General features: G+C 36.7%; 1 protein-coding gene across 1 annotated transcript in view; it reads right to left on the bottom strand.

Moving 5' to 3' along the window:
- Positions 1-6,107: 6,107 nt before the first annotated feature.
- Positions 6,108-24,678, bottom strand: part of LOC120327766 (leucine-rich repeats and immunoglobulin-like domains protein 3) — a 71,222-nt gene continuing 52,651 nt past the window's right edge. The window contains exons 13-23 of the mRNA XM_039394124.2: positions 19,292-19,458; positions 16,077-16,420; positions 15,578-15,699; positions 15,033-15,210; positions 14,311-14,494; positions 13,227-13,346; positions 12,498-12,776; positions 12,109-12,273; positions 11,493-11,594; positions 10,326-10,554; positions 6,108-9,538 (exon numbers count right to left, since the gene is read on the bottom strand). Coding sequence (XP_039250058.2) covers positions 8,728-9,538; positions 10,326-10,554; positions 11,493-11,594; positions 12,109-12,273; positions 12,498-12,776; positions 13,227-13,346; positions 14,311-14,494; positions 15,033-15,210; positions 15,578-15,699; positions 16,077-16,420; positions 19,292-19,458 — 2,701 coding nt within the window. The 3' untranslated portion in view covers positions 6,108-8,727. The remainder of the gene's footprint in view (positions 9,539-10,325; positions 10,555-11,492; positions 11,595-12,108; positions 12,274-12,497; positions 12,777-13,226; positions 13,347-14,310; positions 14,495-15,032; positions 15,211-15,577; positions 15,700-16,076; positions 16,421-19,291; positions 19,459-24,678) is intronic.

The raw sequence follows: 24,678 nt of genomic DNA on the forward strand, positions 1-24,678 counted from the left end.
CATTACCTCGATTTTGCATTTTTGAACTCTATTTGTTAGTTTTCAGTTGTGTTTCGGAAACTTAAATCTAAATCAGATAACTCAATGATCACTCTGTCTTCCTAGGAGTTTTAATTTAATTGCAGTAATAAAAATTAGTGTAGAAATAGCTGTGATAGACTAGGCTAAAATCCTTTACCGGTACTTTTAAAAATTAGATTGTTGTATGCGATGAATCATAATGATGATTTGAAACACACACCCCATTTAACAGGCGACAACTTGCCAAAGCACTCTTAAAATAGCCCCAAAAATTTTGCAATGGTAAAGTATAGAAAGAATTTTTCGGGGTCAAAGTTCAGGGAAAGGTCCATGGGATTCAAATTTTTTGTCAGCCGGTTCCATCACAGGAGTAATATTTTTCAGCCGGTTCTGTTACAAACAGAACATTGACAGTAATCAGTAATGCTAACCGGTTCGCTGATCTCATAATATTCCGTAAGACGGTTCTATAGAACCGGCTGAATCCCACCGCTGAATATATAGCCTACCTACTCTAACTCAATGAGGGCCGTACGGACAGCCGCCTCGAGTACATGCTGTAGGAGGCAGCAGATTCAAGCTGTAGTTCGCGTTCGCGTTTTTACACATGTTTTTTTTTCGATATGTTTTTATTCAAGTAAAAGCTGATATAAGTCTTGTGTGACTGATTGTGGTAATGGTGAAGCAGCAATGACTGACTTCCCTTTCCCGCCAATGTGCTCGTCTGGTCATCGAGTGATTTAGTGAAATAACACAAACATTTTATTTAACCTCCAATATGTTCATTCTCGTGTATAACAACATCTATGATTTCTTTATCCACCGAACTATTTTTATAGTTAGGTATAAGAGGCATCACTATCAGGAACTCGCCCTGGGAAGCAGAAAAGTTGGACACGCCACCGATCGGGACAAATGCGCAACAATTGAGGTAAGTGTAGCAAAGCACGTTGGAGTAAAGTGTTAAAAAAGGGGGCAAGAGGGAGACGATATTTCGTCTGACCAACTTTGAACTATGTATGTCTGATCTTGGTCAGACGAAACGTTACAGAATTATATTTCTCCTAGTGTGCAGCAAGAATCTTGAATCCCCTGGAAAGAAGGGTTTTCAACAATACCGTGTCCTAATTGTGTAATTCTATCTTCATATGATACTCTTACCTTTTGCCAAAGCATTATATGTATTCCAACCCAGAACACACCTTAAATCCTACACTTTAGCGCGAGACGGGCAAACTACGACCCGAAGGCCAAATCCGGCAGTTGAGTAATTCAATCTGGGCCGCCTGATACTGCCACAACCAAACTAAAACCAAATTTTGATGTTTTAGCTAAAAATAGCTCAAGGAAGTTGTTGAGATTGCGATTAAATTTTTTTTTGGCACGAGACTTATTGTTTTCCATTTTTTGCTTTTGTAACACTGTAAATAGTGTACAAAATATGTAACTTTTTACGTCACACTTACATGGCCCGCCAGTCTAGACCCAGACTTAAGATAGTACTGTGGCGTGAGGTATGCCACACAATAGCGAGATATTTACCTCAAGATAGTACTATAGCGTAAGGTTTACCTTTGCATTTTCCTTTCCAAATGGTTATGATAAAAACTTAATTTGTTTGTAACCCTAACCAGACCTCAGACTGCGCCTGGTATGAGGCATATGGTGGTAGACCTCAAGCAAAAGTAGCATTAACTGTTCTTCAGCGGACTTCTGGATTGCCAATGCAAAAATGTGAGAGTTGAAAAAAACAAAACCCAGCACGTTTAAAACAAAAAATTATTAACTATCGATGTTCGTGTTAAGGCGAGGAATGATTTTTCGTGAGCAAGCGATCTGGCGGTGGAGTAAAGACAGACATGATTGTGGTTTTTAATGCGCTAAATTTATTCCAAGTATACAGACGTCGCATGTAAGTGATGTATGCATGTAAGACACTAAATGACCAATGATCGTCCTATACTAGTGGTTCCCAACCACCGTGCCGCCACATTAGTGTGCCGCGAAGAGCGTCCTTACTCATATTTATCGGTCACAAATCTCTCCAATTTTCACATATGTGAAAAAGAGGAATTAGCAAGTCTTTCCAGTGATCGTGGACCCAAACTGAAGTACGCCCAACTGCCATTAGACGCCTTTTAGATTTCTGTTATGGAAGAGTATCCAACTTTAAACTAAAAAGCCATCAAAGCCTTACTAAATTTTCAATCTCCTACCTATGTGACCTAGGATTTTCTCACCTAAACAATATTAAGAATAAAAAACTTGAAAACACGGAAAAAGAGTTAATAGTATGTCTCTGTCACATACGTCCACAAATAGTAAGTAGTAAAGAAGCACCAGGCACAACGGTCCCACTTAGGGTAGGGAGACAGTGATACGCAAGATGCTACTCTTTTGGAAATATCAGAATTCTACCACATACTCCTACATAAGTAAGGTCTACCTAACGTTTCAAATTTTTGACTCAAAACAAGGTAACTGACCCAGGGCCCCCTACGACCAGACGGGACTAACTCAACTTCAACGCCCGAGTTCCTTCGTGTAATTATATTTTTCTAAGCTTCAACGTCCAACCTCAAGAATTCGCGTATTTATGTATACATTATATAGTACTTTTTATTTCTCGATCATCAACGCCCAGATTCTTTGAATTTGTATCTCATTATGTCACCGGACTCGAAAACAATGGTTTTACGTATGATTAAGCATTAAGCTGCCTTACAGAATTCCCTTTCCTCCTGACAAATATGAATAATTTCCAAATCTACCTTCCTGACGCTACCCCACACTGAACGGCATTGAAACCACTATTGTATTTCGCAATGTTAGTTTAGCAGACGACGGCCTTTTAAACACTGTGTTACGTCATAACAGCTGTCGTCTGTTTCTCTTCATTTAGTTGTCGTGTTCTGTCCCCAGATAATTCAAATAATGGAAACAAAAACAGAAAATAAGGGTATTATTTTGCAGTTCTATGGAAATTACTTTTCATTTTTTATTCGCTTGATCTTTTATATAAAGCAAAAATGTGAGATTTGAGAAAAACACCCCCGTCACGTTTCAAAATATAAAACGAGAATATCGGTCAGAGACCGAAGACATATCGATCGAAAGTAAGGGGATCCCCAAAACAGCGCTCTAACTCCATAGTGACACCTTTTGTTCAATTACTAATTAATTAATAACTCGCTAATTATACGACTTAATTCATCCAAAATCAATAGGCTTCTGGTCCGACATATGATGAATGCACATGCAAAATCTGGAGTAGATTCAATCTCGCTTTCGTGAGATATCGCGTGCATCTAGCAGACATACAGACATACAAATACCTATCAACATACTTATCGATTAAAATCGATAAGTAATTAGTAATATTCTAGGTAAGGTTGGGGTTAGGAAGAATTTGATAATTTGAATTTTTACAGCCCGGGCGGTATACGTCTTGCAGTGTCTTTAAAGTCAAACCAAAATATGACATGCGTGGCTCTTATATTACACTAAACCTGTACAAACAGCAAAATGAACCGAACTAAAATACCACATTAGTACAGCGGTTTCCAAAGAGGGCGATTCGCTAAGTGCGCCCCAAAAACTAACAGAATTGTGTTGAACATAACAAATATACGTTTGAATATTTTACATATTCTATCTATTGTAAATGTTTTATTAATTTTTTTATTGTAATTTGTGTGTGTGTAAATCAAAATATGTATTTTACATTTTTATTGTGTTACTTCCTGCTACTCAGTGTCTACTCTACTTGGGTTAGGGTCGGTTTGGGTTCAGTTGAGATTTGCAGTTTTTCATATTCACTTAAAAGCAGAACTAGATAGCAACGAAGACCGCCGACTTATCGATCGTTCGCAGCGACAAAAAGTTAGGGGATCCCCCAAAACAGAAACTGTGGTTTCGATTCCTTCGCCCCGACTCAATAGAGACATCGCGTGTCCCATCACTGATTAATTGATAACTCGCTAAATATACGATTCTTCCAAAATCAATGGGCTTCTGGTCCGAGATATGATAAATGCACATGCAAAATTTGGAGCAGATTCAACCTCGCTTTCGTGAGATATCGCGTAACATACGAAAGTGTCTAACAGACAAACAAACAAACAGACAAATACCTATCAATACACTTACCGATCGAGATCGGTAAGTAATAACTCCAAGTCAAAAAAGCCCTATAGTTTTCCTTCTCATAGCAATAGTTTTCAATACAGTACAAATTTTTTTTTCGAGATATTTTCGATATGCGGTTATAGATGATCGGATATTGTTTCCATCCAGTGCAACGAAGTTTGTATGTTCCGGACATTTCCGTCGTGGCGGGAAGAAGAAGAATTCGATGCAGCAGAAGTATTAATGAATTTATGACATTGAATTTTCTCCAATTGAATAAAACTCTTGTGGAACAGGAACTCGTGTGAATACTGGAAATATTAGATCGCCTAAACCAGTTTAAGAGGTCTACGGCCGCCAGTAAGATCGAGAAGTATGTGTACCAATATGGAGGTAACTAATTTAATTCGCCTACTTTACATCTAGTTGTGTGAAGGGTCCAAAACCCCCGAACTAAAGTCCCCGAACTCGTAATAGAACTAAAATAAGAAAAATCGGAATAAAATTATGGCCTAAGTTGGTACCAGTACACACACTACGGGATTGTCATTTTATAAGCTATATTTGATTGAAAAAATTGGTTTTTATTGATATATCTCATGGACTTGCCTCTTTGCGTCTGAAAGGCTTATGAAATAGTAAAATCCAAACCCATATTCTGAACAAAAGTTTCTAAGGGTGACCAAATATTTTCATCGAATCGAATAAATTCAATGAATAAGAGATATTTGGGCGCTCCAGAAGTGTGTGTACCAATACGGAGGTAACTAATTTTGTTCGCCTACTTTACATCAAGTTGTGTAAAAGAGACTGAAACCTGTGGACAGGGGGTATATTCACCTGGCTAACACAGACATTCCCCGAACTCGTAATAGAACTAAAATTGGAATAAAATTATGGCTCAACATGGTACACATACTACGGGAGCACCGATATTTGAACAGTTTAATCTATAGTCGGAAGAGAAGCCGACAGTCAAGTGTCAACATAAAACATCAATTATGTTGCAGTAAAACACACGCACCAGCACGGCCCACATTTCACCTTCGACGGCCGCAGGTTGAACACCTACGTATCTATTCGCCAGGTCATTTTAGTATGCATGTATGTTTATTCGTCTCAAAAATGTAACTGGATAATAATTAAACAGCATAACAGAGAGGGGATGAATGTTCGATACCTTACTGGCCTAAGACACGGATGTGAGACATGCACCCCTAACGAGTAGCCTATAACTGAAGTTTAGGTCCGTTGTGCTGTTATTTTTCATCGTTCTTACCCTAGTGTGATTCAATGTTCAACTCTGCTGCTCGATAACTTCATTATCGAGTATCCATTCGCGCCAAAAAGTCATTTTCTCACTTAATTCTGTATGTATAATGTGTAATTCCAGTGTGGTGAAATAATATACAACTGTTTCTGATGTAAATAAAAACCTTTTGTAGAGAATTGACGCTACGGATTTTGGGGTGTTGTGTATACGCTAGTCATCGCCGCAAAATGATTTTATGTGAATTTTCAGGTTCAAATACCGTAGTCAGCGGTTCGCAAACTTTAACTAGAACTCAATTTTGTGATCATTAATGTATACTTTACGGCTTCAAGAATAAAGGCAAAAGCTCGACTTTTCCTCAATTCTGCCCGATTTTCTTTTGAAATACTAAAAAAATCACTCATGTTCGCTTAACTCTTCCAGCAAACAAAAACATTGCTGCTCGCGAAATTGCATCAAGGAGTGTCTACGCCTTTTGGGAACCACTGCCGCAGGGAACAAATTTGGGATTGCTGGATTCACCGTCGATGCAGATTGGTTTACATAACCTCTGGTCGGTTCCGGCGACACCTATCACCCTGGAGTTATTAACCGTTATTGACATGAACCAACTAAGTGAAGAAATTTCTGGCCTCGGTAATAAAGCCTGGAATCACCCTGTTCTAACATCCGAGCACAGAAGCAATATTTTTAAATATTTTTTATTAAAAAGTGGAGATCTAAAATAGACAAACAAACTAATGTGCTCAAAGTAAAATAAATAAACTAAAAAAAGAAACACAATGAGACAAATGCAATAGTTTCTCAGATGTGACAGACATTTTTAAAAGATTCTGGGGTGGGCAGGAGGAAATTTCGCTCTCATTGATTGATAGCAGTAACGGGGGAAGCCAGAATCATTAACTCAAATAATGTTTGAGACTGCGGGTACGTTTATCAAAGTTTTTTTCAAATAGTGGGGGAGGGGAAATCACCATATTTTATAAAAACGAGGAGGGAGGATTCAGGCGACGCCTTCCTCAATCTAATCCAGCGCTGCGACATATAGGATGCTGAAGCTAAATATTAAATGAGTGTAAATGTTCATTCTACAAAATTTAAATGTTTTGACTGCACACCATCATTGAGGAGGCCCAAGTCATCTGATTTTACCTATTTTTGTATTTGGACCCCCCCAGGACAAAATGGATCAAATCGAAGACTGAAGAAAAATAGTTATACTGAACCCCTAATCCCCACAAAAAGGCCTGGGATGAAAAGAATCGATTCAAAGGCTATTCTAGGAACAACAATAGCTAAATGAAATTATGACAAAACAAAGCTAACAATTATGATATCACAACAAAAACACAATGAACAATAATCTCAAACAATGAAACCTGAAGAAAAATTGAGTTTTTTTGTGAAAAAATAAAACGAAAAATTAAGTGATTACCCTTAAAAACAATTTCATTTGAGTGGTTACATTAAAATACAAAAAAATAGGATTTTTTAAAAGATTTGGCAAATTATAAATAATGTCAAAGTTGGATATATTTTGTAGATTCTTTGAAAACAACCATCAATATTGATATAGGATAAAATCAGAAACGATTATCCGGTAAACCCAAATATCCACGATTAACGGTTTTCAAAACTTGAATTAATGAAACGGACATGATTTTAGAAATTTGATTGTGTTGATTGACAGGTTATTAATCAGCTATGGCAAACCGGTAAAACCAAATATTTATCCATGGCAAACGGTTTTGCAAAGCTGAATATTTGCATTGACATTGTTTTTATAAAACAACAAAATTAGTTTTATTGATTTAAAAAGTAGTATACGGAGTTATCCTGAAGTATGCGAACCAAGATGGCGGACGTCGAAACGTAGCATGGGTAACAGGTTAGGGTTAGGCCATAATTTTATTCCAATTTACCTTATTTTAGTCCTACTATGAGTTCGAAGACTAGCCAAGAGCCTCCCGTAGTATTTATACCTAAAATTATGGCCTAACCCTAACCTAGTACACATATTACATTCCATCTTGGTTCACGTACTTCAGGAGCCCCGTTGAATTTTCAGAACAAATCAATGCTCCATCATTTAGAAATTGGGGGGGAGAAAGGGGGAAAAAGCAAAAATTTTTGACAGTTTGGTTAAAATAAATCTTCTATAACATGTTGTGCAATTATCTAGTTGAATCAGAAAGATTTTTCAAAGCATGTAATTGTCAGTTATTTATACATACTACGGTAACTCATGAAATCTAATCTTTATAGAAGATTGTCGAATGTTTCTAAATAATTAAAATTCAATTCAATTGAGGGATTCAAAAGGATTGTACAAAGTTGAATTTTGAAATAAATGGATTTTTTACATAAATTAAGCAAGAAGTTTATCATGGAAAGAAATTTGGGTCGAGTGACACTCAATATTTCACAAAAGGGCGGTAGAATGAGGGTTAGCTAACATTTCTGACAGTTTAGAATCATCGTTTTATAACATCTCTCCCTAATTTCACTCTTTGCAAGGCTTAAGACAAGCAGACGGTAAAATGTATGAATCTACTATGTTTTATGACTAAATTATCGATTTTCATCAGAAAAATTCAAAAGATTTTTTCCAGATCTGGGTGGTGCAAGGAGTCTGATTATATAGTCATTCGCAAATTTTTAAAGTACGTCATTGGCTAATTAGAATCAACAATTTAAAAAATTTCATGATTTTGACCCCAAAATTGAGTTTAAAAACACGATTTCATAAAAATGAGTTGAAAAAATGAAAAGTTGACAAAACGGACATAACAAATGAGAAAAAAATACAGTGCAATGAAAAATCAAAAAATTTTGGCAAAAAATAATAATAAAAAAAGTAGTACCTATAACTAAAAATTCCTGTTATTGTAATTTAAAGCTAAAAGTTGAAATATTTTTTTCTAAGTCGACCCTCTCGAACAAGGCACTGAACGAGTCGTCTCCATATGCATGGGGCTACTATTACCGTGTTTCCCCGAAAACAAGACTAGGTCATATTTCAATTTTTTCCGTAAAAAAACACTAGGGCTTATTTTCCGGGGATGTCTTTTATTTTCATTCATCAAAAACAAAACTACAAAGTACAGAATTACAAGAGTTTCATTTCGTTTTTTACAGAATATGAAAACCGATATTCAGTTACTTATAAAAAACAGTTTTTATTCAAAATAACTGCAAAACATGAAAAACGTTCAGGAGAGATTTCTTGCTGTCGACTAGGTCCAAAAAAATTTCGGTCTTATTTTAAGGGAAACACGGTATATGTTATGAAATCGGGAAAAATGTCAGACTGGAATCGTCGTTAACAATCTTGAATTTTCCTGGCCACTAGGTGGCGTTGGGCAGTTGTGTTGCATCAAGTGATTATTATGATGTAATAAAGCTGAAGATTCAGAGGTTGTGCTAAAATCAGCAGGGTTGCTGCTTCCTGAGCTGCTGCTGATTTTAGGCTGGTTGTTATCAGAGGGGCTGCGTAAATGTCTTGAAGTGGCGCCATCAAGCGGTAACAACTCTACAGAACTGGTCGAGTCTAAATTTATTTTTCGACGATCTCTGTGTCCTTGCCATGAATCAGCATTTTTCATTTTTGCTGAATCATGATTTCGTGTTTTTCCAAAGTTGTTCTTTTTATCACTTTGACGTGTGTTTTGCTCATTGTGTAAAGGAAGGTGATCGTTACCTATTCTACCCTTATTATTATGAGGGGAAATCCCCCTCCCTGAGCCCCTTGTTCCAGCATTATTGCACGTACCATTAGGCACTCTGGATCTGGGCTGTATAGATTTTTTGTGTTTTTGCTCTTTTGGTTGCTGACGTTGTTTCTGACCTTTGACCCTAGTTCGTTTCGTTTTCAGTGGCTCCTGACTGCCACCTAGTGTTGTTGGTTGAGAGGCTTTTTGTTGTGATTGGGTTTTTAAAACGACTGGTACGTAGTTTTCATCCCCAGCTGCTTTTCGTGCAAAATAAGCTGAAGGACTTGTGAGTGGTGATTTCAATTGTGCTTTAGCGCCCCCTATCTTGTGTTGTGATTCTGGACGACGAGAGAAGACAGGATTCACATCATCGACTATCCTGAAGTTTTCAGCCGACTTGAATCTGAAATTTTTTAGAATTTTCCAGATTCTTTAAAGTTCGAGAATATATTTTAAACGAGAGAACAGTGTACAAACTTATAAACACGAAGGCCACTTGGCGCCTCAGAAGTGTATCTACCAATATGTCATATTATGTAAAGAACCGATAACCAGAGAAATGGTGAAATTACCAAACGAAGGTAGGGGTAATAACAGCTTGCTAATACTAATGACTCATAGACTAAACCTCACTAATGACCTGACGTAAAATAATTTTATGACTCAATAAAATATATGAGGATATTTGCCCTGGTAAATATAGCATACTATAGGAGTACCGGTCACTATACAGGACCAGTGTGGAAAAACTTGAAGCGCAAAAAGTTTTCTGAACAAATCAGCTAAGGAAAGTAAAACAGGGAGTGAGTCTGAGATCGCAAGTTTAGCAAAGTCGCCCTCGGTTAATACTAGCATGAGTGACTGGCTGAGAGTACCCGAGTTCATATCCTGTCTTTTCTTTTTGAAAACTATTTACCATTCAATATTTTCAATCCAATGAAGTATTTTTGATCAGGAACAGCAAAATTTTTAGAATACAGCCTGAAATCAGTTAGACTAGGTGCCTTCCTCATTAAATTGTGAATGAATACTTGTTAAGGACACGCCGGCCTTTATGGTCATACTGTCAAATTGCACATTTAAAATGACTCCGTAAATTAAGGATTTAAAATGCTGAATAAGAATAATATAAATATAGTATGGAATTTAAATAGATTCAGGATGTGCGACGTTTAATTGTAAAAACCCACCTTGGTAAAATAATTTGTTCTCTCTTGATAGCAGATGAAGACAGTGATCGCCTTGGAGGGGGTTGCCTAAAAGCTGGGTGCAAGGGCGATGTGGGGCTTAGCATAGGGGGGTATCCGGTTCTTTGTGACCCACGTGACCGGCACAGGGTGATCTGCATGTCTGGTATGTTGGATGTTGACGCTGAACTCTGGTATCGAACCATTTCATATTGAGAGTTTGGCGGTGGACCTGTGTTGATTTGAAAAATAATATTAAGTACATGATTTTTTCTCAAACACTTATTTCTGCTTTTTGCTCTGAACAATGCTCTCTACAAGCAGCCACTTATTATTCAAAAATAACGAATTTATTGTATCTTAGTAGAGTATTACACGTGGAGGGCATGGGATTGAGTGCTTGAGTGCTGAACCTGTGTTAAAATGAAAAATGCTCGTAAGCATATGATTTTTTTTGGTTTTTATAGACACTTATTCCTGTTTTTTGCTCTGAACACTGCCCTTTACAAGCCGCCACTCATAATATGAAAGTACCAAAATATTTCTAGATCGACATTACCTCCCAATTTATTACATCTTGGCAGATGTGGGGCGCGTGGGATTCAAACTAACCAGAAATGTGTAATCCGCGATTCTGAAGCAGTTAAGTCTAAAGCAGTGGTTCCCAACAGTGTTAAATTGAAAATAATAGTAAGTACATGATTTTTTTTGGTTTTCAGACACTTATAGATGCTTTTTACCCTTTACAGGTGTCCACTCTTTAATTAATTGAAAGAGAGAAAAATATTTCGGTTTCGTCATTACATACTCAATTTATTACATACGGGTAAGGCATTACATGTGGAGTTCATGGGATTTATACCCGAGATTTGTAAACTGCGTTTAGTATTCCAAGTGAAAACGCCCTGTGAAATAACCTTATCAAACAATGAAACTAGGAAGAAAGGGGAGTTTTCTAGTAAAGTGAAATCAGTTTTGCGCCTAACATTGTGGCCCCTGCAAACTGCTCTGTGGTGGCCCCCTTGAGTGGCCCCGTGCCCCAGGTTAGGAACCTGCTTCAACTTCCAGGCTGACTTTCATTGATCAGAGCGAGCATAAAGTGATAAAAATTTGTCGGCAAAAGTCAACAATCTACTTCAAATTTACAGCAGTAACACTTGTATATCTCACCTCTATTATCTTCTGAGATCAAATGTATTGAATGAGAACTCTGACATTTCCTTATGGATTCATCAGTGGAAGCGTAACTATGCGCATCTAGACCGGTATCATCTGGAAAAAACAGGATTAGATTAATTTTACATTTTAGAGAATTTTCTTCAAGCAAAGTCACACGCACTCACAAGTAAAAAAGTCTTGACTGAGAACTACTAGTGTGGTGGTTAGGAAAACCAATTGTATCATGAGGATAAGATATCATTTTTATCCCATGGAAAATGGAAGCCAATAGGACTGCTTCCCCATATGGCATACCATGGCCTCTCGTCTGGTTACCATTCCATGACGGGTATGGGATTAGTTAGCTAGTTAGTTGTTTCAGATGCATGGACTTCATAAGAAAAACACAAGACCCAATAACTCTGGACAAAATAAACCTTCTCTGGACTCAAGACTAAAACCCCCTTAAAAATTGTTAGGCAAGGCCAAGCGATAACCAAATTTCCTTCTTTGTTTATGGTCTGGCTAGTTGTCTCAAGTTGGTTATATGGCCCACCGACAAAAAAACGTTGCACACCCCACAGATAAAACCTACCTAGACCCAAGTCAAATAGTTGAGTCAAAGTACCTGTATTGGTGCTTAATGCCTTTTCCTGTTCTCTTCTTGAGTAGCAAAGAATCACCAGCCATATGAGAGAAGTGCTTATAATACAACCAAATACAATCAGAAGCACGATTCCCGTTGGTACACTTCCATTGAACAGTTTATTCCACAAATTATCATTAGATGGGTCTGGAATTAAAAGATAATTCAAAATATTTATGGTGCACTTTGAATAAGGCTTGACGTGGGCAAACTACAGCACGTGGACCAAATCCGTCCTGCTGGGTAATTCAATCTGGCTCGCCTGATGGCACCACAATCAAACAAGAACCAAATTTTGAAGTTTTAGCTAAAAATAGCTGAAGGAATTTGTTTAAACAAAATCGAGATTAAAATTATTAATTCCAACTCACTTTCTGTTATTTGAAGATCAGTCTCTCCTTCAATGATGCCTTGTTTATTTTCCGCGATGCAAATATACTTCCCAGCGTCCGACATTTGAGCGTCAATTATCACTAACAATTGTCTCTCTACTGCCAAATAGTGTCGAGACGTGATATTCAATTCTCGGCCGTTGAACTGCCATATTATTTCTGGTTTTGGATTCCCATCTACTATACATCTCAACACAGCGTCCCCACCAACTACAGCTTTGGACACTGGAGGAATTGGTCTGGTAAAAGTTGGTTCGACTAAAAATTGAGAGAAATTGATTAAAATTTTTCATATTTATTCGGGTAAAGAGAGAAAACTGCTACAGTGTCTATGAAGATGAAAAACCTGTATAGAAAGTTATCTTGTAATTCTGCTACAGGTACTTTTTCTGGTGCACCTGAAGTATGCGCACCAAGATGTCGCATAACCTGAACCCTAACCTGAGTTCAGGTTGTGCGCCATCTTGGTGCGCATACTTCAGGACTCAGGAATTCCCTTTTTCTACTGTTAGTTGAAAAATGGGACCTCACTTGAAACAAACTTGTAAATACCAGAACATAATTATAAAGTATTCAATCAAGTTACCAAATTCGAGTTGCATTATAGATGTAGAAGTATTTAGTTATCGAGAATGCTAAAATCACTCCCCTTAATGAATAAAAATAGTTAACAACGCTTTACTGAAAACAGTATTCCCATTAACTTACTTTCTACTATAAGCATCGCTTTGGCCACGATTCTTCCCACACTTGACTGGGCAACGCATTCATACTCTCCAGCGTCTTCAGGAAGAACAATCCCAAATTTCAATGGTGCATCTGCGTCCACTGAAAACATGAAAAATTTATTTGTCAGATGCTTTCACATTTTCGCGCTAAATGGGACTCTGTACAGCCTCTGGTATGTAAAAAGCACTTTTTGGGAAGGCATAGATCATTTCTAACTTGACATTCCCTACTCAAGGGGTAAGGGGTGTAACCAGGGGAGCAGTGTGGAAGGTTTTGATGTCCGAACCAGACTTGAAATGTAGAAAAAGGCTTTTTCCTGTGTCTAACACAGTAATTTTCGTAACTTGAAATGCCTTTTAGACCTGGACCCGCTAGCTAAGGGGTTCACAAACCCCCAGGGGTTCATGAGAAGATTTCAAGGGGTACTTGGACGACAGTCGAGTTTTCGTGTGTTGCTTTTTTTTAATATCCTTTAGCAAAGAAAGTAACTACATGAGGAAAATAGGTGCCAATTGAAACTCAGCGTACATTTTCCCTGATCTTGCGTTGTTGTGATTGTGACGCAACAATGTGAAATGCAAGGCTTGGCAGTCGTTGCAGCAAATTGTAAGTCAATATATCCCAATTTAGTTTACTGTATCATTACTGGGGGTTCGCGTTGACTGTTTCGTGACTTTGGGGGTTCAGTTGATTGTTTCGTGACTCGGAGAAAAGGTTGAGAACCGCTGCGCTAGCTGATAAGGTTTCACTTGGCAATTAGATATTTCAGATCCTCTCTTTGAAAATCCACGGCTGCGCCCCAGGATGGGATTTGAAATCCGAGATATTTAACCTGCGACACCATAGCTGGTCTAATATGAACTGGGCCTATCAGACTGTGCCTGCAATTACTAGAAACCCATTTAAAGTAAGGTGCGGTTTCACTCAGTTATTTGTATCTGGCTCTTATGTGTTAAAGGTTGCATACCACTGCTCAGGTCATCATGCTGGTTTTTTTATCACTTTATTCTTTTCAAAAGCACAATTGTCACTAGTGAACCATAACGGACAGAATTTCTGTTACCTGCAAACTTCTCATCCTTGCTGTCCTTTTCTGCTTCATCGCTTAAACCAGGTTTTAAGAGCATCCCTCCGCCTCCTTCAAGATTGTCATCTTCATTTTCTTCATCGTCTGACAGTTTTCTCAAATTTTTTTGCTCGCGTAGTAACCTCCTCTGAGTGGCTGCAGGAAATGCTTTACCTCCATCCTGTAGAGACAAATTTATATTTGAATTTCACCTTTTGGTGAGAGGAAAGAATAACCTACCCCCAAGAAACTGATAATACAGTACAGAAGAACAGACATTATTGCGCTTCAAATTAAGTTAACTTAAGCTTAGTTTTAGTTAGTTCTCTAAAGAGCAAAATTACTCTAATCCTGTTTTTTCCAGATGATACCGGTCTAGACGCGCATAGTTACGCTTCCACTGATGAATCCATAAGAAAATGTCAAAGTTCTCATTCAATACATTTGATCTCAGAAGATAATAGAGGTGAGATATACAAGTGTTACAGTTTGAAATTTGAAGTAGATTATTTTTTGAGCATGTTTTGAGTAGATTGATTCGTACTCACGAAGTATGTGAACCAAGATGGCATACACCGGAACTTAATATTTATGTACCAAATTAGTTTTAGTTGAAGATACAAGCTCAGTTTGGAAAATCCATTTCACAACTAAAAAATTTGACGAAGAAAGCAAATTAAAGCCATTTTTGATCACAGATAGAAAGCTAGAAAAATTACCTTTTGCCATGTTATTAGAGGAGAAGGCTGCCCAGTAGCCGCACAATCGAGTAACGCAGAAGATCCATTCTTGACTATGGTAACGTTGACCGGCGTTTTCGTAAACTTCGGATATTCATTCACTGTTAATTGTGCTGGCGTCGATCGAGCGTAACCATAATTATTACTCACAATGCAACTGAAAATGAAAATTACACAGTTACATTAGCTCAGAGTAAGGCTCTAAAAACTTGACTATGACTCATCAAAAAAGTGAAAAACATCATAAAAAAATGGTCCATATAAACCAGTGGTTCCCAAACCACGGCCTGCGGTCGCAACAATGACCTGTCAAACTTGAGTGGAATAGTTCAAAACTTTATGCTTTTAGCGTTCTAGATACTACCAATTGTTACGTCATTATCACAGTTTAGGAACATGTAGATGTACAACAATTCAGTTATACCAGTATCTTGATATTGGCCTCTTGCAGGCGTTCCACTCTGCCAGCCTACAAATATCCTTCCACTTTTAATTAACCACTCATATAAACAAAATACACTCACTTATATTTCCCAGTATCCTTGGCTGATACTCCATGCAGCACTAGTATGCTTGTTACATAGACATAGGCTCCCTGTTGTTGTGTCTGGTTCCTGATTTCAATCTTAGTGCTGGCCTTGATAATCTGTAGAAAATTTGGATGACATTTTAATATTTGTCAATGGAGAGAAAAGAATACTCCCATAGTATATGTATCAGGTTAGGGTAAGGCCATATTTTTATTCGAATTTTCCTTATTTTAGTTTTATTACAAGTTCGGGACTGTCTGTGTTAGTCAAGTGGATATACCCCTACCCATAGGTTTAATTCCCTTTACACAACTTGATGTAAAGTGGGCGAACAAAATTAGTTACCTCCATATTGGCACACATACTTCTGGAGCACCGAAAATACATAGAAATAATAGCTTTGGGAGAAACTTTATTTTTTAATGTTCTGATAGAATCTTCAATTATTCAAAATTTGAATTAAAAAGGATCCGTTCAATAAAGTTTAACATACCTCTTGTTCTCGCTTCCAAGTGATAGCCATCCCATGTTTATCATAATTGAATTTCTTCCCTGCGTCTCTTCGTTGTGTGGTAGTTCGTTTCTTTTCCGTTCCCTCCTCCCCAGTTCCATCAGCTTTCAAGGGGAAGCCCCCTCCCCTTGATCGAGAATTGGGTAGAGGATTGTCTGATTCCATACTAGGTGGACTTGCTGTTGTTGTAGTAGAGGAGATAGCCAACGTAGCGTTTTCTACGTCAGTGTACGCAGCGCTCGCACTGCATTCTAGCGTGATGTTGTCTCCGATTAAAGCTGTTCTACCTTTTGGTTCTTGCAATAGTACAGGGATTGGGTGGTCAACTGAAATAAATAGAGAATGAATTTAATATATTTTCATACCCAAAGCCAACCAAAATATTTGGGTATTCTTCACGTATAATTTCTGGCGCTCAAGAAGTATGTGCATCAAGATGGCGCACAACCTGAACCCTAACCTGGTACACATACTATGTTCAGGATATGCGCCATCTTGGTGCACATACTTCTGAAGCTCCGAATTTTCTAACCAAGATTAAATATTGTCTGACAAATTAAAATAATTTTGAACACAGGTGTTGTTTTGGGTAATTTTGGCCGTCTGAAATTTATAATTGCAAAGTTAGACCATAACGTCTAGCACAGGGCTACTCAACTATTTTCATCGAAGATCCGCATACAAAACTTCAAAATTATTTGGGTCTCCAGAAATCATATTCCTATTCGCACACTTCCTCGACCGGCTAATAATTATCAGCTAATCAAGATTGTTTATTATGGTGTTATATTTATTTACATATATATTCAAAACTATAAAAGTCATTTATAAAAGGGAACTTTAAAAGTGAGGCTAATGATCCAAACTAAAGAATTAGGTGCGGTCCGAATCAAATACTCGAAAGGTCCGATTTGGGACCGCGGTCCGCCAGTTGAGTAGCACTGTTCTAGCGGATCCGGTTGGAGGCTGGAATACGTGGTTTTTAAAAAGTCTTGAGGGTCCAAAAAGCGTTTCAAGTTACATAAATTGTTATGTATGATACAGAAAATGTTTTTTTTTTCACATTTCAAAAGAGGGAAGACGTTTACCTAACAATGTTAGAAACGCTGGGAAATGATAGCCTAGTTATTGGATTGTTAGACTAGGTTGGCACTTGGCACCACAGTATCTTGGACTCATATGCTCACTACTCAAAAGCTCTAAGATAATAAACTCAGTAGACGCAATTTTCCCAAAAATAGTAACCCTTTATGTATCAGTGGCTGCAAGTGCTAAGCTATTTCCATATTGAAGGTATAAAAATGTCTCATAAAAATAGGCAAAATATTGATAATTTGATAATTCTTTGAATAACTAAAACACTAGTATGGTATCTCTAATGACTGGCAAATTTTCTACCACAGAACTATCATTGCTCACCTTAATCCACTCTGTGTGTGGCCATGAACTACATGCCTCATTTTATTACGATCAAAGAGCAAACCACAAATATTATATATTTGTATAATGGATTAAATAATATCTATACTTCTCTCAATGATGGGCTGTCAAAATCATGCTATATATAAAACTTTTCCCCATAATTGAATTCCTAAAATATTTGTCATGGATTATTAACTATGGTAACATTATTCTGCATTTCTGGGAAAGATTTGTGATAAAAATATGCCATTTTTGACATTTTCAATTTCCTGTTGCTCTTTATGAGTTGCCCACAAATTTTTACTTAGCTATGTTGAAGAATACAGTCAAGGAAAACTCTAAATGGGATATCAGTTACTTTCAACCTTTTATTGGCAGTTTTTCCATAATTTTCCAAAAGCTCAGAATATTGCTTTGAGCAGACTTGCAACTCTTCTATCAGTACTTTTTTCCGCTTTTAGTTGAGTGATTAAGACCTTGCTTTGAGCAAACTTGCAACTCTTTTATAAGTACACGTTCCGCTTTAATTTGAGGGCTCAGACCCTTGCATTGAGCAAACATGCAACTCTTTCCGCTTTAATTTAAGGGCTCAGAACCTTGCTTTGGCAACTTGCAACTCTTCAGTACTCTTTTCACTTTTAATTGAGAACTCAGGAGCTTGCTCTAAGCAAACTTGCAACTCTTCTATCAGTACTTTTTCTACTTTTGGTTGAGGGCGTGGGGCCTTACAATGAACAAAGTTGAAACTATTATCAGTATTTTTGCACTCATAGCCAAAGGCTTGGAACCTCACTTCGAGGAAACTTGCATAATAATATAAGGGTATTTATTTTTCGTGGAGTTTTCTGACCAAAATTGAAAATTGTCTGACAAATAAAAATACTTTTAAACACAGCTGTTGTTTTGGGTAATTTGTGCCTCCTTTTGTTGATTTAATTATAAAGAAAAACTAACACTTTGTTACAAATTGACCTAAATTTATAGCAAAAAGCCGATCAACATTTTTGTGGTTAATATACAAGGGTGTTAAAAAGAGTTTGTTTTGTAAGAAATGGGGTCATATTTTTGTTAAGGGTGGTTTCCACCAATTTTCAGGTAATGGTTGTGTGACATTGTAATTCAGATTTGTGTTCAATTTCATAAATTTGGAATTAAATAATCAATCATATTTAGCAAAGTCTTCTATTCTAGCCCTACTCATTTCCTCTAATAACCACTTTAAGAAAACAGCTCAAAAACTAGGTTTTAATTCATTTCCTATATTTCTATCATGACAGTGTGAGAAAAACAGGGCCAGGGATAGAAATTCACATTTGCGTCAAATGTTATAAGTCTGGGACTAAATAATCAATTATATTTAGCAAAGTGTTTTATTCTAGAGCAATGTTTCCCAAACTTTTTGGGTCGTGCACCTTTGTTTGTAAATCTTATTATTGACGGCCCCCCATCTTATGTCGTGTCAATTTCTGTGCCTAATCAACGAGGAAGAATGTTTCCTTTGAGGAAATAAAACATTCTGAAACCATACATACTAACTGTGAATACTGGTAGACTAACAGCAATTTAATAAGATTATGATCTATTTGGTCACCGATATCCAGTGGATATATGTTAAAATTTTTGTTTTTAGACTCTTTCCATATCGTTGCGAAACCCCTTTGTTGTCGTCGCCGACCCAAGTTTGGGAAACCCTGCTCCAGCCCAATTCATTTCCTATAATAACTGCTTTCACAAAACAGCCCAAAAATTAGGTTTTAATACAACCGAATACTCACCACACACGAATTCTGATTCCTCAATTGTCAAAATATCTCTTCCTTTCAGATCAGGTGGGTGGAAGCATGTTCCTTCAACTGTATACATGAAGCCTTGCCTTGTATTATTCATGGCGTTCAGCCAAGTAGGAAACCAGGCTAGTTGGCAATCACAGAGAAATGATGAACTGAAATAATATTAAAAAAATTGTTATGTGACGAATTATCTATCCATTACAAGAAACTATAGTACTGCAAGGGCTGGGGAGCTGATTTAAAATCACAAGGGCTCTGAAGCCCTAGAATATTCAGTCTGTGGCTCCATATACAAATGTAATGTGTCACCGCGCATAGGACAAGCGGCGAACAATTAAAAGCGGCAATAAGAGCAAAAACATTATGTTTTTTATACGCATGAGTGACTATTTCAACATAAACTGTTGGATTCTGATTTTAAATTTGATGGGGAAATATCTGAGTGTTGACAAGGGCCCCAACGCCCACACAAAATGGGTTGGCAAGGCGGGTTGTGGCCGCATGTTGCACACCCCTTAGTTAGATGATGAATTCCATATTTTTTCGGGTGAGGAAAAGTAATGATAAGAATTTATAATATAGAATGTAATTCATTCCAAATGGAGTGGTGTCATATTTGACTTTAATCTAGGAGAAAAAATTTGAATCATAAAAAACCTATGTTTACTGGAGGCAGCTGCAGTCTCTCAATATAAAATTCTTTTTATTATGTCACAAAGTGAAATTAAATGTCTTTATTATCAGACAATACATCAAACGAATCATTTCAATTGTGTTTGATGTCGGTAAAACTTTGAAATAATTTTGTTCACGACAGCAAAATTTTGAAATATTCAATATTTACTGTGAGCACACATTAAGCAGACAATTACCGACTACAAAGAGAAAGAATTAAAATTAGGAAAATAGTATATACCGTACTAAAAATTATATTATTTTGTGTCATGACTTTTCAGAATTTTGCCGCCAAATAAGGGACCTGAATGAGCAGTCATTGCTATAAATATCTAGGTTTTCTGAATTCCTGACTTCAGACAAGCCTAAGTTGTCTTATCAGCTTTTTTCTACCAAGAAAAATATTAAAATTATACAAATTCCAAATTTTACGAAAATTAGATGAGCCTAAGCCGTCTTATTACCTTACCTTTTTCTGGGGAAAAAATATGAAAATTACCGGTATACATATTAATAAAAGCTTATAAAAATTACGCAAGAATAAGTCGTCTTACTAGTTCCCATCCCACAGGAAAAATATGGAAATTATATAAATTCCTACAAAAATATTACAATGATTATTTGATCCATCTACTTTTGTTATCGGTCATCAAAGGGATTAAAAGTTTATTTTTCGGTAAAATCAAATAGGGATTAGTAGCCAGTTTGGAGATTATTCAAATAACGTGTTTTGTATGAAACAATGTTTTATATTTACTAAGTCTAGAGTTTTTGAAATGAAATTTTGTGAAAAATGTCAAAAATTGATGAAACGAGATTTCGTCTGCCTCAAAGAGACATTTTTCTGAGCAAAGATGAATTTTTTAAAATTGTTACAAAACAATAGGAGAAAGACATAATTCTCATGGTATATTGAGCCTGATACAGCAGTGATACGAGACTCTGTTTAAGCTACACTAAATGGCTTGGCAGACTGGCTTGTGGCCCACAGGCCGACTGTTGCGCGTCCCTGATCTACACAAACCCATGCCATAGGTGACCAACCTGCTTTCGACCGCGATCGACTAAATTTTTCAAAATAGCTCGCGATCAATTGATAGATCGGTAATAAGGTCATAAACAAGAATGAATGCATACGTAGATAACTGCAAATACGCATACAAAATTCCACCACTTGTCCATACCCAATTACTGCATGTGTATATTGTATTTTGCGCATGTACAGTACTGTATTCTTCCTGTTTTAAAACACACAACAGGCGCTGTATGAAAACTGGTTCAAGGCAGTGGACATCAATCGCGATCGACGTGTTGGCCACTGCTGTCATGGGTGAAGAGGTGAGCACAGAAAATCAAAAATGTATGCTTGTTGTGAGTAGGGTCCCCCCCCCCCCCAAGAGAAAACCAGTAATGCCAATATAGCTAGGTTAGTCACTAATAAAAACTATCTGAAATTTGCTGAAAGCAATGAATATGGCATCCATTTTATAGTTTATAGTAGCAAACAAGGGCGTTGCACAGATAAAATAGTTTGTATTGCAATCATAAAAAACTGAATTCAAATATCAAATTTTATTGCCATATAAAGTTTAGGGACTGATTTACCAACAGTTAGCAAGTTAGAATGAGTGTTTCTGTATTTTGCAATGAAATTCACAACATACATAAAAATTTAAGAATATTTTCGAGCCTAAGTATGGTGCGTTGCAACCTTTTTTCAAGCGACCCAAATTTTCAAACAAACAGATTTTGTAGAATCTTGCAACCCAGGGGTGAGCTCAAATACTAACCGTGCAGTATTCTTATGACAAAAATCAAACGAATAATATAAAACAATCAACTTTATATAAGATTTATTTCCACAGAAACTATTTTAAAGTGGGAAACTGCGCGTGTTTGCCATTAGCAAGTTTTGAAAATCGCCGCCTGAAGCAAGTGATGCCAAGTGTTTAAGCATTGATACTCGCCATGCATTCAAAATTACTATCGAGCAACACTTCAAAACCAAATATAAAATAAACAATCAATAAAACAAAATCAGAAACTTTCAGTTTTCTATTGAAAAAAGCAAGAGACCCAAGAAATTTTTAGGGCGACCCAGTTTTGAGCTGCGAACTATTGGTTAAGAAACACTGGCCTAATAGAGTGTTCGATTCAATTACTTTGGCATCGCTGACTGTACAAAAGCACATTAAGAAATATAACTTGTCATGGACCTCAGTCCATATGTTCACTCTAACTATTTCAAGATGGTAATTAAACCGATAAAGTTAATTATGTTGATATTACAGATTAAGATCACTGGTACATATCCCGTGCCCTCTAATTTACCCAGAGTGTAACAAATAAGGTAGCAATGCCGTAGGTCATTTTGAACTGGAAAGATGGCCTGATAGCCTAGTTCAGTGTTGTACTTGTCAGTGTCGATGATTGTCCAAAAACACATAGGAGGAACACATATTTTGACGCTCCAGAAGTATGTGTACCAATATGGAGGTAACTAATTTGTTCGCCTACTTTACATCAAGTTGTGTAAAGGGACTGAAACCTATGGGCAGGGGGTATATTCACTTGGCTAACACAGACAGTCCCGGAACTCGTAATAGAACTAAAATAAGGAAAATCGGGATAAATTAACCTAACCACACTACGGAAGTACCCATAAAAAAATATAACCTGCCATGGATCCCAAATTATATGTTCATTCTAACCATTTGTGAGAGCTTAGTTAGAGGTTAAACCGACAAGGTTAATTATGTTGAAATTGAAGATTCAAATCTCATGCCCTCTAACTTGCCGAGAGTGTAACGAATAAGGTAGCAATGTCGTAGGCCATTTTAGACTGGAAAGTTTCGGGTTTTCGGAAATATTTCCAAAATCAAATCTTTATGTATTGTTAGATATTAGTGGATGTTTGAAAACTGTGAATGAGTAATGTATAAAAAGTGAAAAAAAAACTTGCTGAGAACATGCAAATATCAGCGAGATTTGATCTTTGACATCTCGTGACGGTAGCGAATTATTATGAAAACAAGAGCAAAACATCAACAGAGAACATTGGCAGTGTCTTTCATAATCAACAAATAAAAATCCGACATATACGAAACCTTCGTCGCAAAAATAATAAACACAAAACCTACAACAATTTATGAAAATTTCCTAAATTTAATCAAGTTCAAGCAAGGGCCGATGAAAATTGTGTGATTTATCCTCGATTCATCTACATACCATATTCGGGACTTAACAAAATAGTTATTGTCGTTTTTATGTGATGAAAACAAATGTGCGTGACTGGCACACAGGTGGGGAAATAAAAACAGCAATTTGTCAAGTGAAATATACCGAGTTGGCAGATTTGGAGGACTTCTATAAATTTTATACGCTGTTTATTCCCGCCGTTTACTTTAATAAAAGGGCCCTGTGAAATCAGGTTGTCAGTAAAATATATAATGCTGGACATAGGGGGAAACAATGGATAATGCATTTTTTAATGTGAGATTTATTATATATGCCGTTCACACTAAACAAGACACTGTATAAGCAGTAACTGATATCTAAGGAAAGTGAGATATTGAATGAAACCGCTATCTACTAAGATTTCTGTTGCACCAACTTTTTGATAGCTCTTGTTATATATTAGAACAATCTTTCTTCAATCAGTACTATTTCCACATTTGTTGAGGGTTTGAGATCTCACCATGAGCAAACTAATTTGATTTAAAAACTTTATTTCGAAATTTTTAAAAAGTCGAATCCCCCATTTCTGAAATTTGACATTTTCTGTCATTTTCATTCCCAAAATAAATTTTCAAAGAGATATTTTCCAAAAGGACAATTTGCCCCCGGAAACCAATGCCAAAAAGCAAAATTACCATACTAGGAACAAGCATGGCCCGTGTGTAAGCTACACTACTCAGAGTAGATATATCCATATACCATGCTTGGATGATAATGAAAAATTAACTTGTTTTTTCAGCACTGGTTATATGTCAACGCCCATCCAACCGAACTCACGATCACCATTTCACGCCCACGGAAGCGTAGATTAAACAAACAAAATGGAATTCTTTTAATTTTGGGTGAAAACACATGAAATGAGAAAAGACATAAAACCCGACATTAACCAAAATTGAATTCTTTTTCATTATGAATATATTATAGAACATTTTTTTTAATAGGGAACACCGCAGATATTCAAAATTGGTCAGGTTCAACAGGTAACACAGTGGGTATTGAGGCATTGTGTACTAAATTGCAATTTTTTTTTACCTCCCTTATCCTAGTCTACTTTCTACTCCGGATTCGTACCTGTCAGTTGCCACAAGGATAATTGCATGAGATAGTATTATAAAGATAAACAGAAATAACGTAATCTCTTTCTGAGTATGTTTGTGGTCTTTCGTAACTCATTGTCTAACTTTTTCAGACAAAACAAGATATACCTAACCAGGGATGATCAAAAATAAATAATTTTCTATCTTGAATATTTTTTACAATATAATTTTAGAATCTGAACTCAGAATAACATAATCTCTCTCCACAAAATAGTGTAGGTTTTAGTCCTTCTCCACCCGTAGCATGCAGAAGTTTTACGAATTTCTGTCAGAAGTTTTCCAATACGTTCACATGGGTAGAAATATGGGTATTCCCGTAGTGTGTGTACCAGGTTAGGGTTAGCCCATAATTTATTCCAATTT

Source organism: Styela clava, chromosome 7 (assembly GCF_964204865.1).
Source record: "Styela clava chromosome 7, kaStyClav1.hap1.2, whole genome shotgun sequence".
Lineage (NCBI taxonomy): Eukaryota > Metazoa > Chordata > Ascidiacea > Stolidobranchia > Styelidae > Styela > Styela clava.